General features: G+C 44.0%; 2 protein-coding genes and 2 non-coding genes across 6 annotated transcripts in view; 1 reads left to right on the top strand and 3 right to left on the bottom strand.

Annotated features, from left to right (window-relative positions):
• The window catches only part of LOC128343967 (uncharacterized), a 51337-nt gene that overhangs the window by 15538 nt on the left and 22204 nt on the right, over positions 1–13595 (top strand). Inside the window, exon 8 of the mRNA XM_053293406.1 lies at positions 4500–4579. Within this exon, the coding sequence (XP_053149381.1) occupies positions 4500–4579 (80 nt within the window). The remainder of the gene's footprint in view (positions 1–4499; positions 4580–13595) is intronic.
• Positions 221–11626, bottom strand: LOC128347818 (zinc finger protein OZF-like). Of its 3 annotated transcripts, none has more exons than XR_008317750.1 (2): positions 11502–11626; positions 221–677 (listed from the first exon to the last, which is right to left on the bottom strand). XR_008317750.1 is itself a non-coding variant. In XM_053302972.1 (2 exons), the coding sequence occupies exons 1-2, from the start codon at positions 11509–11511 to the stop codon at positions 7732–7734; spliced, it is 1143 nt and encodes a 380-aa protein (XP_053158947.1). In that variant the 5' UTR covers positions 11512–11624; the 3' UTR covers positions 4777–7731. The 3 variants fall into 3 exon arrangements, 2 of the variants coding, with proteins under 2 accessions (XP_053158947.1, XP_053158948.1); XM_053302972.1 differs by lacking the exon at positions 221–677 and adding an exon at positions 4777–8864 and having other exon boundaries at positions 11502–11624; XM_053302973.1 differs by lacking the exon at positions 221–677 and adding an exon at positions 4777–8861 and having other exon boundaries at positions 11502–11623.
• Positions 12284–12356, bottom strand: TRNAK-CUU (transfer RNA lysine (anticodon CUU)). The gene has a single exon. It is a non-coding gene; the product is annotated as a tRNA-Lys (tRNA).
• Positions 12911–12983, bottom strand: TRNAV-CAC (transfer RNA valine (anticodon CAC)). Its single transcript has one exon. It is a non-coding gene; the product is annotated as a tRNA-Val (tRNA).

Here is a 13595-nt window from a genome sequence, read left to right as displayed (position 1 = left end):
CATGGATGGGGAAAGCTGGCCAGGACAACTCTGCAGACGCTTACCCCAGAGGCTACAAATGGCAGCAGATCTTCCTGCTGTAAAAAAGTAACACAAATCAAATACGGATTTGGGAGATGTGCCTGTGAAAGGGGTGGCCTCTTGTTGCATCCGACACACAAGACATGGTTGTGCAGTATCTCACTGAGGCTCTTGAGAGCAGTCTTTAAAAGGTGGCTTATTAAAGACAAGCTTATTTCTTAGTGGCTTAATCCAGAAGGAAATTATACAGTGATCGCAACATGGCACAGAATACTTTTTTGAATTTGCTCTGTATAAATCTTTAAAAATAAAGGGCTGGGAGAGAGGATGAACATGGAGGGAGGCATTGTATATTCATATTAGTCTGAATGTTCGGAGAAAGGTTGGCTACAGCCAGGGCCAGTTTTTTGCAGAAAGAGAGGCTTACCCCAGCACTGGAACTCGAGTGGCAAGATTCCCAGGAGCAAACTCCAGTTCTTGGCCTCAGCAGGGAGGCAGAAAGCAACATTGGTAAAGTTACCGTGAAGGGTTCTTTCTCTTCACTGTACAGAGGATGTCCTCTAGAATGAGTTGTGCTCCCAACAGACAGGATCTGATGTCAATCAAAAGGAGTCTCATAGTGCCTTGGGAGTGAGCCCCTCCCAGTTTGGGGACTTCTGTGAAGTGAAATAAGGAAGGCTCTAAACAGACAACAACTTGTAGTAGAGCAGGCAACAACAGAGAGAATACATATTGGCTCTGTAAGGACCAGAGAACGATGTTCAGAAAGCGTAGCAAGAGTTCCCCCTAGAAAAAACAGCCAATTAGAAATGAGATACACCTCCGCCAATCAGAGAATAGTTATACTGCACCCAAAAACCAAGGGTGAGAAAGTTGCTGAGGTTGCAGAACTTGTAGAATGTGCTGTGATCTTGCGGGTATGTAACGAGAGGGACTCCTATGCCATAGTTATGCATGCTTTGATCCAGGGAGCTAGAGATGCTTTGTAGACTTTAGAGCCCACAGAAACTGGATGAAATGAGGCAAACAATAGGGGTGTGCAGAGCCAGTTCTATTCGAACCGGCCCAGTTTGACCTCTTTGAGCTTGGACCGAGTTCAAACTGAACTGGAACTAGTTTTACCCGGTTTGTGATGTTCATAAAGGGGAATCTGGTAAGGATTCCCCTTTACAAGCAAAGGGGGATCCCTAACCACTAAAAGGGGGTTGAAAGGTTGTGTGTGTGTGTGAGCGAGAGGGCACCTTACCTGTAGCAGTGGCAGGCTGGCGGCAGCTTTTCTAGGTCCTGTTGGCGCTCCCCTCCCCCATCAGTGCGGGCCAGCAGGGGCCCGGCTTCAGCCTCTGTGCATGTGCAGAGGCCATTTGCATGCATAGAGACCAAAACTGGGGACCCACCGCCTGTGCTGATGGGGCCTAAAGGAGCTGCTGCCGGCCCACCACCACTGAGAAGCTGCTGGCAGCGGTAAGGTGCCTCTTGCCTGCCCTTTCAACCCCCTTTCAGTTGTTAGGGATCCCCCTTTGCTTGTAACCAAACATGGCTGTGCTATGTCTGTTTATTCAAAAGGCTCATTGGAGTCAGTGAGATTCCTCCTAAATGGACATAAGACTGCTTCATGCAGTGGCCAGTCAGGTTCAATTGGGGGTGGGGGGGGAGAAGGCAACACCGCACCCCCACACAGTGTTCCCTAGCACCTGGTGTTGTGTGGGCATGCCATCTCTGTCCTGATTAAAGTATATGGCTATTAAGGCTAGAAGCAACTGATACATTTCCTTCATGAATTTCTCTAACCCCTTTTAAAAACTAGATTGGTGGCCATCACCACATCCAGCGACACGGAATTCCATAGTTTAGCTATACATTGTATAAATATTTACTTTTGTCTGTCCTTATTAAATCCTTTTAATTAAGTAGGTTCAATACTAGAAACCAACATCAAAAAGTTACTACAACAACTTTGAAAAGGCAGGTGTAATTTCAAGCATTACTGTGGCTAGGCCATATTTCTGTCTGAGGAGCCCACAGCACCACCCCTTGAACATCCATCATGCAATTTATGTACATAGGAACCTGAAGGGTCACAGAAGCTACCACTGCATTTTTGTATTGCTTTAAGGTTTCCTGCACCTAATACAAATTTCCAGATGTGTCATTTGCACAGGGACAAGCCTGAGCTTTAATCCAATATGTAACTAAAATAAATTAATACAAGCAAAAACATTTGGTCTACTTATTGTTCCAAAGATTTACAAAATGCATCTCTAAAACTACAAAAGCCCTCACAAATATGACTCCCCCTTCCATAGATCGCCTTAAATACAGATTTCGCATATCCAGACCCCAGCTATTGATGTGGAACCACATTCACTTCTGTTGTGCCATACGTGTGTTAACTTTGAGAGGTCTCATAATTCACAGCTGTGAGTCTGCCCAGACCCAAAGAGCAGCTTGTGTCCCGCGAACTTAAGTGGCACTATCTCCCCAGCAAAGAAGAGCAGAGCTGTCTGGTTCTGCTCCTTCAGTTCGATTAGGACAGCATATGAACATGGTTATCAGTCATCAGTCTGCCTGCGGGAGTCTGAACATGTGAACACTCTCCTCCTCCCTCCTCAAAAATGAATGTACTTCTCAACTGGTGGCAAGCCCATAGCTGTAGTTGGACCATTCATACGCCCCACCAGACATTTTATGTTTAGCACAGTATTCCAACCACCTCTGACCTTGCACCAATAATGCAATAGTCAGGGGTCTAACTATAATAGCGCAAGGGGAGACAGTTGTCCGGGTGCCCACTGCCTTTTGGGGGCCCCAGAGGCAAGTCACATGACTGACTCTCCCAGCCATGCACCCACCTGGGCTTCCTTCAGTTGTATTCATCCTCCCAAATTGATGTGTTAAGACCTGGAGCTACCAGAACAGCATGTCTTTCTTTAGTACCATTAAATGACTTGCATCGTCCACTTTCGTCTTTACTTCATGAGCTGAGCTTGGGGGGGGGGCATTTTAAAATCTTGTCTCTGGGCCCACTCCAACCTTGCTATGCCCCTAGCAATAGTGGGAGGTGTGTGGGGGGCAGAGTTCCCTGTAACAAGGATTCCCAGATGTTGTTGACTACAACTTCCAGAATCTCCAGATGCAATGGCTTTTGCTTGGGGATTCTGAGAGTTGTAGTCAACATCTGGGAATCCCTGTTAGAGGGAACACTCGTGGGGGAAGAAGCCTTGCTGTGCTACGCCATTGTTTTTTGGTTTAAAAATGGGGTTGGATGAATGTGCCAACACAACAAAGTACCACAGAGCCAGTATGGGTTTTTTCTTTTAAAGGAAACATTCCCGAAATGCCAGGGCGGTGCAAGAGGGGTGAGGAAAGGGAAGTAATATATTTTTCCCCTTTTTCAAATGCACACCAAGTGCTGCTTGAGCATTTTTACAGCTTAGAGTTGCACAGTGAGTTTGCGCACAAGATAAAAACCATAAACGCAACATTGCAACATGTAATGGGCATCATATTACTCATCACTGGCATTACAGAATAACCATAACTAGATGACTGCGAACCTCATGCAGCCCCACTCTGCACAGCAATCCCAGTAGTGATTCATGACCTAATCCAAGAAAAGCAAAACAAAGTTTTCTCATATTCAGGCTGAGCTGGATTCCACAGCTACTGCAGAGTTTACTCTGGAGGTGACAAGCAACTCCTCTTCTGGAATTAGATTGGATCATTTTCAGCATGTGACTCCTGAAGAAGTGGACAAGCTGCTTCGGACTGCGCACCCTACAACCTGTACTCTTGACCCTTGCCCAACTTGGCTTATCTCATCTGATAATCATATTATCAGAGAGGGTCTGGTAAATATAAATAATTTCTGAGGGAGGGCAGGATGCCTTCTTGTCTTAAGAAGACTACTGTTAGACCACTTTTGAAGAAAGCTGCATTGGATCCCTCAGAGTAAGCTAACTACAGACCTTTTTCTAACCTTCCAAGATTGGGTAAGGTGACTGAGCGGGTAGTGGACTCTCAGCTTCAGGCAATTTTGGATGATGCAGATTATCTAGACACATTTCAAACTGGCTTTCGTGTGAGCTATAGGGTTGAGACTGCCTTGGTTGGCCTGATGGATGATCTCCAACTGGCTATCGACGGAGGGAGTGTAACTCTGCTGATCCTTTTGGATCTCTCAGCGTCTTATGATACCATCGACCATGGTATCCTTCTGGACCGTCTGAGGGGGGTGGGATCGGGTAGCACTGTTTCACAGCGGTTCTGCTCCTACCTTTCTGGTAGATTCCAGACCGCTGTTCTGCAAAACGAGAACTAAAGTGTGGAGTTCCACAAGGCTCCATACTGTCTCCAGTGCTCTTTAACATCTACATGAAATGGCTGGGAGAGATCATCAGGAGGTTTGGTCTAGAGATGTACATATCAGGCAGTATAAAAATATGATAAATAAATAAAATTGTTTGTTGCATTTTACCTAGGTACAAAATACAGATCATCCAGTGCAATCTTGGGAGTATGTCCTGCCTCTGCAACAAGTTGGGTATATGTTTGTGTGAGCGTAAGCTTATTTACTCAGAAGTACATCCTGAGTTTGGGATGGAGATCTGTGGCCTAACAAGGGTACTAAGGATTGCAGCCTTATTGGAGTAAAGTCCATGGACTCTCAATCTGGTTTTAGGGAGCAGGATCAAGATGAAATGTATTTAACTCAGGCTGCAATCCACACACTTCTCTAGAAATAAAAACAACAGAGAATTGTGACATCTTAAAGACTAACATATTTATTGTGGCATAAAGTTCTCATTTGCCAGAACCTGCATTGTCAGATATATGAAATGATTACCTAACTGGGTAGGTATAGACCCTTCTCCCCAGCAAAGAGAGAAGCTGATTTTTTTGTTCTTTTTAGAAGGCAAGTCCAAAAGAAGCAAGATCAAAAGGTGCAAGTCCAAAAGAAGCAATGCTAGAGACAGCTGTAGATCCACCAAAGAACTAGGCAGAGCATAAATAAACACAGAATCAAATGAATAAAGTAACGCCTGCCAGATCTGGGAGGAAGTGGGATTTATTCTGAAAATACATCAAGAAGATTATGCCATAAAATTGCAATTCTAAACTTGTTTGACCCTGAAATCAATGGGTCTTGTTTCTAAATTAACATTGACATGTTAAAGGACATCTTCCTTTTAATTCATCATATAGCAGCCACAGTGCACTAAAGAAGATATGTGTACATTTATATTTTAAAATAATCTCTCTGCAACAGGGGTGGCCAACTTGGGGGTCTCCAGCAGTGGTGGGACTACAACTCCCATCATCCCCAGTTGCAATTGCTGGAGAGCCCCAGGTTGGCCATCCCTGTTCTATAGCATGATTTTTGGGTGACAGACTCTCCCTGGCTTAACTTCTGGTACAGTGCTCTGCCAATTCAAGAGTGAGGCGCACTTTCTGGTTCCATGTGACTCAATAGCTTATCCTCACTGAAGGTGGAGCGGATCTGTGACTACTACTGTATTTATTTATGTTTACATTTCTATCCTGCTCTTTCTCCAAGGAGCCCAGAGCAGTGAACATGTTTATGTTTATCCTCCCAACAACCCTGTGAGGCGCAGAGAGAGAGAGAGAGAGAGAGAGAGAAAGAGAGAGAGAGATGTGATTGGCCCAGAGTCACCCAGTGGGTTTGATGGCTGAACAGGGATTTGAATTCAGGTCTCCCTGGTCCTAGTCCAAACTCTAACCAGCACTGCAGTGACATTTCTCCCATGGGGAATGATGGGAGTATTGTTGCTACAGTGAGGATACAATCCTTCGTAGCCAGAGAGCCTCTCCAGCTTAGCTAGCATTGAGAAGAGGCTGTTACAGAGGAACATAGCAAGCTGCCTTATACCAAATCAGATCATTGGTCCATCTTGCTCAGTATTGTCTACATTGACCAGGAGCAGCTTTCCAAGGTTTCAGGCAGGGATCTTTCTCAGTCCTACATGGAGATGCCAGAGATTGAACCGGGGACCTTCTGCATGCGAAGCAGATGCTCTGCCACTGAGCTACAGCTCCCTCCATTGCGTGCTGAGTTGTATAAAAGCTCTTGGCTCTACAGGGCGCTGTGCAGAATGTAAGCCCCCGATTCTAATGTCACTGTGAAGCATTGAAGCACATGGGTAGAATTTCACAGCATTTCAAGCCAAATGAAGTGCACCCAAATGTTGGTGGCTAGGAAGCAAAATCTGAACCATTAAAAATATGCTGCCCAAAGAGATGTGACAAATGCAAGCTGGAAAGAAGTCCCCCATAAATAAAATGGGCTGACTAACAAAAATACGGGGGTGGGGGTGGGTGGGATCCCACTTGATTATTCCAGATTTAGTATTAAAGTTCTAAAAACATTTTCAGCTACAGAATTTTTGCATGCTGAATAAGCTTTGGCAGTACAAGCTGTATCTTATTGGTCAATGTCAAGACTTCCAAAGATTTATTTTTTTTAAAACTGAACTGGGTTGTACCCTTTGGTACTGGATTGTTGTTCTGCAATTGCCTCGACTGATGAGAAGTCAGTAAATGTTTGCTAAAGAAACAAGTATTATATACACAGGAGTATATTCTAGAGAAATTATTAATTGATGGCCAAATCCTTTAATAACTCAGCCATCATCTCTCAATGAGAGGCGACAATTAGTTTCCACCATCTAACTAATCCCTTGTTTTATTTCATGGCTGAGTAACTAAACTTGAGTTATCCATTTACTTATTTTCAAAAATACAACTCCCCTGTTAGACAATTCTTGTTGTTAGACAATACTTCCCTAATATATATATATTTTAATTCAGATGTGGGGAAAGGCTTTAAGGGAAGGTGGTTATCAAGAGCCAGCTGGAACCCTGAACAGCAAATGGCTGGAAGTGCACACAAAAAAGACCCACAGAAAAAGGATCAAATTCTGGTTTCAACCAGCCCTTTGTTCTTCAGTAACTTTTATGATGTTAGTTAAGCCATTCTGCCCATTTTTTCTTCAAGAAAAATCTCTCTCCTTTAAACTGTGGTTTGATCTCTGAATCTTACTGGCTAGGTTCCTTAAAGGTAAAAAGGAGAACTCAACAATAAGCCTGCAAAAGACAAAACAATAGTACCAAGAAAGATTGTTCTGCCTCCGAAAGTGTTATGCGCAGGACTGTACCTATTCTATTGTTACACAAGCATAGGTGGTATTGGGCACATATTTCAGCATCCTGAGTGTCTCACTTTTTGTGTTTTTGTTTTAAGCAAGTTTCTAGTCCTTATGGCTGCAAAGATAGATTGAAAACAGGAGGGCAATACCAGGGCGAGATCTCAGAAGCCATAGAAAGGCTGAGGAGGATTTTCAGTGGTCAGGGGGATAGTGTTTCAGTGCTCTGCAGAAGCAGAATTATGCAAAACAAACGTAAGTAAATAAGCTTAATTTGCATATAGCATACAGGCCGCAGGATCTGGCTTCACTTAAGAACAGCCCGGCTGGATCAGGCCCAAGGCCTATCTAGCCCAGGATCCTGTTTCCCACAGTGGTGTTCCTTCCTTCCTTTCCTCTTGATGAAGGATCTGTACTGGCTTGGTGCAGAATTTTTACATTCTTTAAGAAAAGGCTCAGCATGGACATTTGTGTGTACTTAATTCTGTTTGTGTGTACTTAATAACTTAAGGAAGCAAGATAAAGTAGAGGGGGATTATGAGGAGGATCTTCAGGAAGACTCTGTTTCTTGTTCAACGGGAACAGGAGCATTTGCACCAGGATTTTTTGCCTTACTTTTAAAGTGGACTCTCCGATGGCTAACAAGGTGCGAGCTCTGATTAAACCTCTTACCGCACTCAGGACACTCATAGGGCTTCTCGCCTGTGTGGATTCTCTGGTGCTTGTTCAAGTCTGAATTCCGTATGAAGCTCCTGCCACACTCAAGGCACTTGAAAGGCCTGTCCCCCGTGTGCATTCTCTGGTGGGCAAGGAGGGCTGAGCTGTAACTGAAGGTTTTGCCACAGAGAAGGCATTTGTAGCGCCTGTCCTCCTGGTGGGATTTGCGATGGACCAGCAGCTGGTGGATCATGCGGAAGCTGGCTGGGCACTCGGGGCAAGCGTGCAGCTTCTCGGTGTGAGTCTTCTGGTGGGAGATGAGGTGCGATTTGTGCCCAAACCTCCTGTCACATTCAGTGCAGATGTACGGCTTCTCCCCAGTGTGGGTCCTCTGGTGGGCTGAAAGGTTGGAGCTGGTGCTGAAGCACTTCCGGCAGTCTTGGCACTCATAGGGTTTTTCGCCCGTATGGGTCCTCTCGTGGGCACGGAGCTGTGAGCTCTGCCGGAAGCCCCTCCCGCATATGGGACACTTGTAAGGCTTTTCTCCCGTGTGGATTCTCCAGTGTTTGATGAGCACTGAGCCTTCACTGAAGCACCGCCCACAGTCTGAACACACATAAGACTTCTCCCCGGTGTGGGTCCTGCGATGGACTATGAGGGCCGAGCTGGTGTTAAAGCTTTTCCCACAATCGGTACATTTGTAAGGCTTCTCCCCTGTATGAAGCCTCCGATGGGTCAAAAGACTGGAACTGTGACGGAAGCTTTTCTCGCACACGTCACACTTAAATGGCCTGTCGTTTGGGTGGATTCTCTGAGGACCGTTCTCATAGTCAAAACAGAGATCCTCAGCAAATTTCTCCGGATGGATTTCCAGTTCCCTCTTGTGAGCTTTTGGCTGCTCAGAATCCAGGAAATCCTCACCCTCTTCCCATAATGCCTCATGGGGCTGTTCAGGATCCACTTCCGCAGGATTTGTTTGCTCAGAGGTTTCCTCTTCATTTTCTCTCTTGATCCAATCTTCACCTGCTAGAATAAAGAGGCTGCTGTCAGTCAATCACTCTCCACAACGAGGCCAAAAGCCATCTAAGATGATGAAGGTGGGGCAGAGGAAGGGGATAAAGAGTTTAAAAAGAAGAAGCAGCTTCTAAGAAAGGGACAGGGATTTGTTCTGAACAGCACAACAGTGAATACTCTGATCACTAGGTAAGACAAGTCAAATTCAATATAGGTAAAGAAAGAATGAAAAGTTAGTTTGGGGACTGTAGTATGGTGATGAAAGACCTAGATCAGCTTGGCCATTTAACATTCTCCATGTCCCCGTTCCCACCTTGACAGTCCTGCCTAGTGTTGTGTCTATAGTCATTCAAGCCTATCTGAAGGCTTTATAGAACACAAACTGGGCACTCTTTGTAAAAAGAGTGTAAGACATTATGGTCAGAACCAGTCTGTCTACTTTCCTTTCAATAATTAGCATCTTCACAAGTTAGCCCACTTTTACCTCAAACCACACATCTGCCATCCTGAGCTGAGATGGATGACATTATCGCATACTACGCCGTTGAGGTGTCCCTACAACTGTACCAAATTTGGTCCAAATCAGTTCAGGCACAGTGAAGTTGTTAGGCGTGCGCACGCGCACACCCACACCCACACACACCCATGACTGATCTCATAAGCTTACTCTCCTTAAGCAAAGTAGGCTAACAAAATAATACCTCCACAGAGCTTGCCTCCTGAGGATTTTAAAGCATGCCACAAAAGTCAACCTTCCAGACAAGTGCCCACAAAAATGTCCCTCCCACATGCACCTGTGTATCATCAGGTAGGTTCAGCAACAAATCTTTGGATGGAAGACGTCATAATATCCTCAAGAGGAGCAACTCACTGCAAGACTTCCATATAACAATATCTTTTTGTTGATATTTTCCAACCCTGTCACTTTGCCATGAGCCAACCTGCCACTGATAGGTTGTGGTGGTGTGGTTACTGTAAAAGGACTTCAAACCCTTTAACTTTAGTCTCTTGAAAAGAGACTACAGAACAGACACCAATTGTCCAGTGGAAGAGGCTTCAAAAGAGACCATCTGTGCCAATCCACAGCTGCCTCCATGCAGTAACAAAAGGCATCAGCCATTTAGAGTTTTGTTCTGCATCCAACCACTGACTGTCCACAATCTTTTAGAACTTTCTCTAGAGTAGGAAAGAAATGCTGGTACTTGGGGGAAATGCTGGTTCTGAGAGGCTGGGGATGTCTGAGAATCAAACATAGACACAAGGAGCTAATTCTGACTGAAGCCTGGTCTTTGTAGCAGAATGAGATGGCAGGGTCCTGTGGAAGTAGCATGGATACTATTATTTCAGACTGCAGATGGGGAAAGCACATTTTTGGATACTCCCCTGAAAGCAGAAAACTAGCACAGCAGGAACCAGTGCTGGAACCTCTTTCCTGATGTGCTGGTCTTGTTGGGGTTTTTGGTTTTTTTAAAATGTACATGGAGTATTTACATGGGGGAGCACTGAAAAGTGAGATTCCCTCACCTGTAGTCTGAAGTGGAACAATTCACTTTACAGCCTCAGGATTCTACCCACCTCATGCTGCTTCCTGCATTAGCAGTTAGGGATTGGCTATTGGTGTGGAAAGGCAGCCACTAGAGGGCAGGGAGGGAAGGAATAACAATGTTATAGAGAACTTTCCCCCCTTCTAAGGTGCCCCATGCTTAAGTTTAATTTGTAAGCCTACTGGGATCATAGGCTAGGCAATTTTCCTATCTTATGACCATAGACTTGGGCAATTTTCCAAGTGTGGAAATATACATGTGAAGTTGCTTGCTGAGCTAATGATTCCATCGACAACCCTATTACAAAATGACAAACTCTGGAACCCCTCACTCACCATAGCTCTTTAGCATCAACCCTTACCTGAATTTCCATTCTGCCTGATGAGGTTTTATATAATTCAATAAGCTTGCACATTAAAAAAAAATCAAATAATAGCAATATTTCTATTTGTATCACTAAAAGGACATATATTCAAAATAGCTCCATAGATATCAGTCTTGCTCCACTGCCACAACCAGGATACTTTTTAAAACCAAATGATGAAAAGGGTGGATATCTTTCACTCTTACAATACAGTTGTGCGTGAGATGAAGATTCTAAGATTCCAGATTATAAACTGCAAGGATGCAATCAGGGAGTGGTGGTGGTAAGTCAAAATAACTTGAGTATAAAAGAGGTATATGTGACCTTCATCTTGAGATTTAAACAGAACCTTTAACAATAAACAAAAACAAAAACAAAAGAGGGATTGTAAGAAGTGTTTATAGAGTCTCAAAAGAGAAGATAAACTGAAATTTAACAAGAAAAAATGGTTAGAATAAAAAATGTCAATCTTTAAACCTTCTTGTAGATGTTTTAAAGGAGGAAGAGTATGCTTTGTTCCCTTTCGATAGGAAATCAGCAATTCTTCACCTTCCTTGGCCCTAGTGTTTCAACGTCGTCCACGCAAGCGCTCCTCTCTGGATTCGAGTTTAACCCAAGGAGCAGCCAGCATAATGCTCCAGTATTAAACCGCATTTACTGACATCCGATTTCCTGGGAGGCTTTCACAGACTTGCCCTCATTTGTTCCTTATCTCCCTCCAGCCCCATTTCAAGCACTTACCGGGGTCCATTCCTATAGTCACAGGTTTGTTAGTTTTATCCTGATGAGAGGCTGGGGTGCAACGCAGCAAAGCAAACACCCATCTCAGAGTCAAGATTCCGACCGAATTCCTGTGGCCTTTTGTGTTGCCCTCGTTAAGAACTATGGGAAATGTAGTCTTGAGGACAAAGAAGAAATGTAGTGAGTGGAGGCAAAGCATATTGGGAATTGTAGTTCTAGTTAAACAACTGGACTACTAGGCGCTATCATTGACCTACGCTCTTTGAAAAGCCGTGCTTCATTTTTATTTATTTTTTAAAAGAAGAGGTGCAAGTCACAACGCCTGTCTGGAAAGCCTTTTCCCTGAATCCATGTGTTGTTGGTGGGGTCACGATTCACTCTGCACATGCTAATGGACACTTTTATCTATTATTATTTTACATAGACCAATGCTGCGTCTTGGCAGCACTGAAAACAAACTGTGGTGCCAATCCCGAAAAGCGACCCTGCTGAACAGCGACGAAACGTGAACAGGAGCAATGCGGCCCGTTGCGGGGGAGAGACAGGATGGGGCACGAAAGAGAGTAATTCTCGACTGCCTCAATCTTGGGCTTCCATTCCAACTCTGCTTGGAAAACGAAATCAAGATTGGGAAAAAATGTGCACGTATAAAGACTGCATTAAACTGACTAAAAACCATGAACGAACATGTGCGGTTTAGGAAGGCGAAGGAAAGATTAAATAATTCATTTCTTTCCTGGAGTTCGCTTTAGTACTAATACACGAGCTCAAAAAACAGCAGTCGCCCAACGTGGGGCTCGAACCCACGACCCTGAGATTAAGAGTCTCATGCTCTACCGACTGAGCTAGCCGGGCTGCTGAACAACCAGCTTCTAACTAACATAGTTAATGTCTATTTCGAGTGTTAGTTTTGTTCCACTATTGAGTAGTTCTATCGCTGCTGTGGTTATCTGCGAATTGTAGCCAAAAGCTGGCTTGTCTTATTAATATCGTTCCAGAATTCAGGATCTGAAGCATGCCCCAACTATGCACGACACACAATAGTATACATTATTATAAACATTATTTCTGAGTTTCAGGAAATTGTTCCATCAAAATATAGACACAATTCTAAAATCATCCGGAGTTGCCTCTTGCTTCCCCTTTTTATTTTTTGCGTTTCTTCACAGTTTGGCATTATTCTTTTTCCTTCAAACCATTTTCTCCTTCCCCAAACACAGACTGTTCGTGTTACGTACTGTAGACATGACTTTATAACCCGAATCTTGATGAGCACATTGCTTATTAACATTTCGTGCGAAAAAAGTATGGAGAAAAAGACTTATAATGTAGCTATTTTAAAGATGTATGGAAGACATTTCTGCTTTAAATTACCTCTGGTGAACAAAAAAAACCCCAAAATACTCTGCTGTTTCTGCCCGGTTTCGAACCGGGGACCTTTCGCGTGTGAGGCGAACGTGATAACCACTACACTACAGAAACCAGCTGGCTACCAATCTTTCTACATACGCTACAACACTCTGAAAACAGAGACAAGCAATTCGTAAAAATTATGTTCCATATATTGCTGCTCAATAATACTTGACGCGCGAATGATCAACAAGAAAGCTTCAAGCATTCTCCCAATCAACATGGAAGAGAGAGGCACGAGTGCCTGAGATCTGGGACCCATTTAAGAATAGGACAGTGCTTTCCTATGATCCCAGCAGAAGGCCAAGAATTTCTGGGCAGGGCTGACAAACGAAGAAATAACGCCCTCTTTACTAACATATGGAAATATGTCCAACCCGTTCTATCTACATAATAATCAGTTATAATGTTTCTAATATAGTGCCTTAAAAGAAAGAGGCACTCATCCTCTCGCAAGAAAGCTCAATGCAAAATTAGAAAACCCACTAGGCCCAGCAGGGAATAACCCCTGCTAAGTGGGCTAAGAAAGATTGCAACCACACAGGCTGGTAATACCTTTATTAAGTTTGTTTATTAAGACCAAAATGACACATAGCCAAAAACAAAAGGTTGGGGAAGGGGAAAGCATGTATATTTAATGAGCCTAAAAGCCCGCAATCTATCAGTCTTAAAACAGAGACCAGG

This window comes from Hemicordylus capensis, chromosome 2 (assembly GCF_027244095.1).
Source record: "Hemicordylus capensis ecotype Gifberg chromosome 2, rHemCap1.1.pri, whole genome shotgun sequence".
In the NCBI taxonomy this organism is placed as follows: domain Eukaryota; kingdom Metazoa; phylum Chordata; class Lepidosauria; order Squamata; family Cordylidae; genus Hemicordylus; species Hemicordylus capensis.
Note: the sequence above shows the minus strand (reverse complement) of the source record. Positions and strands in the feature narration are given on the sequence as shown.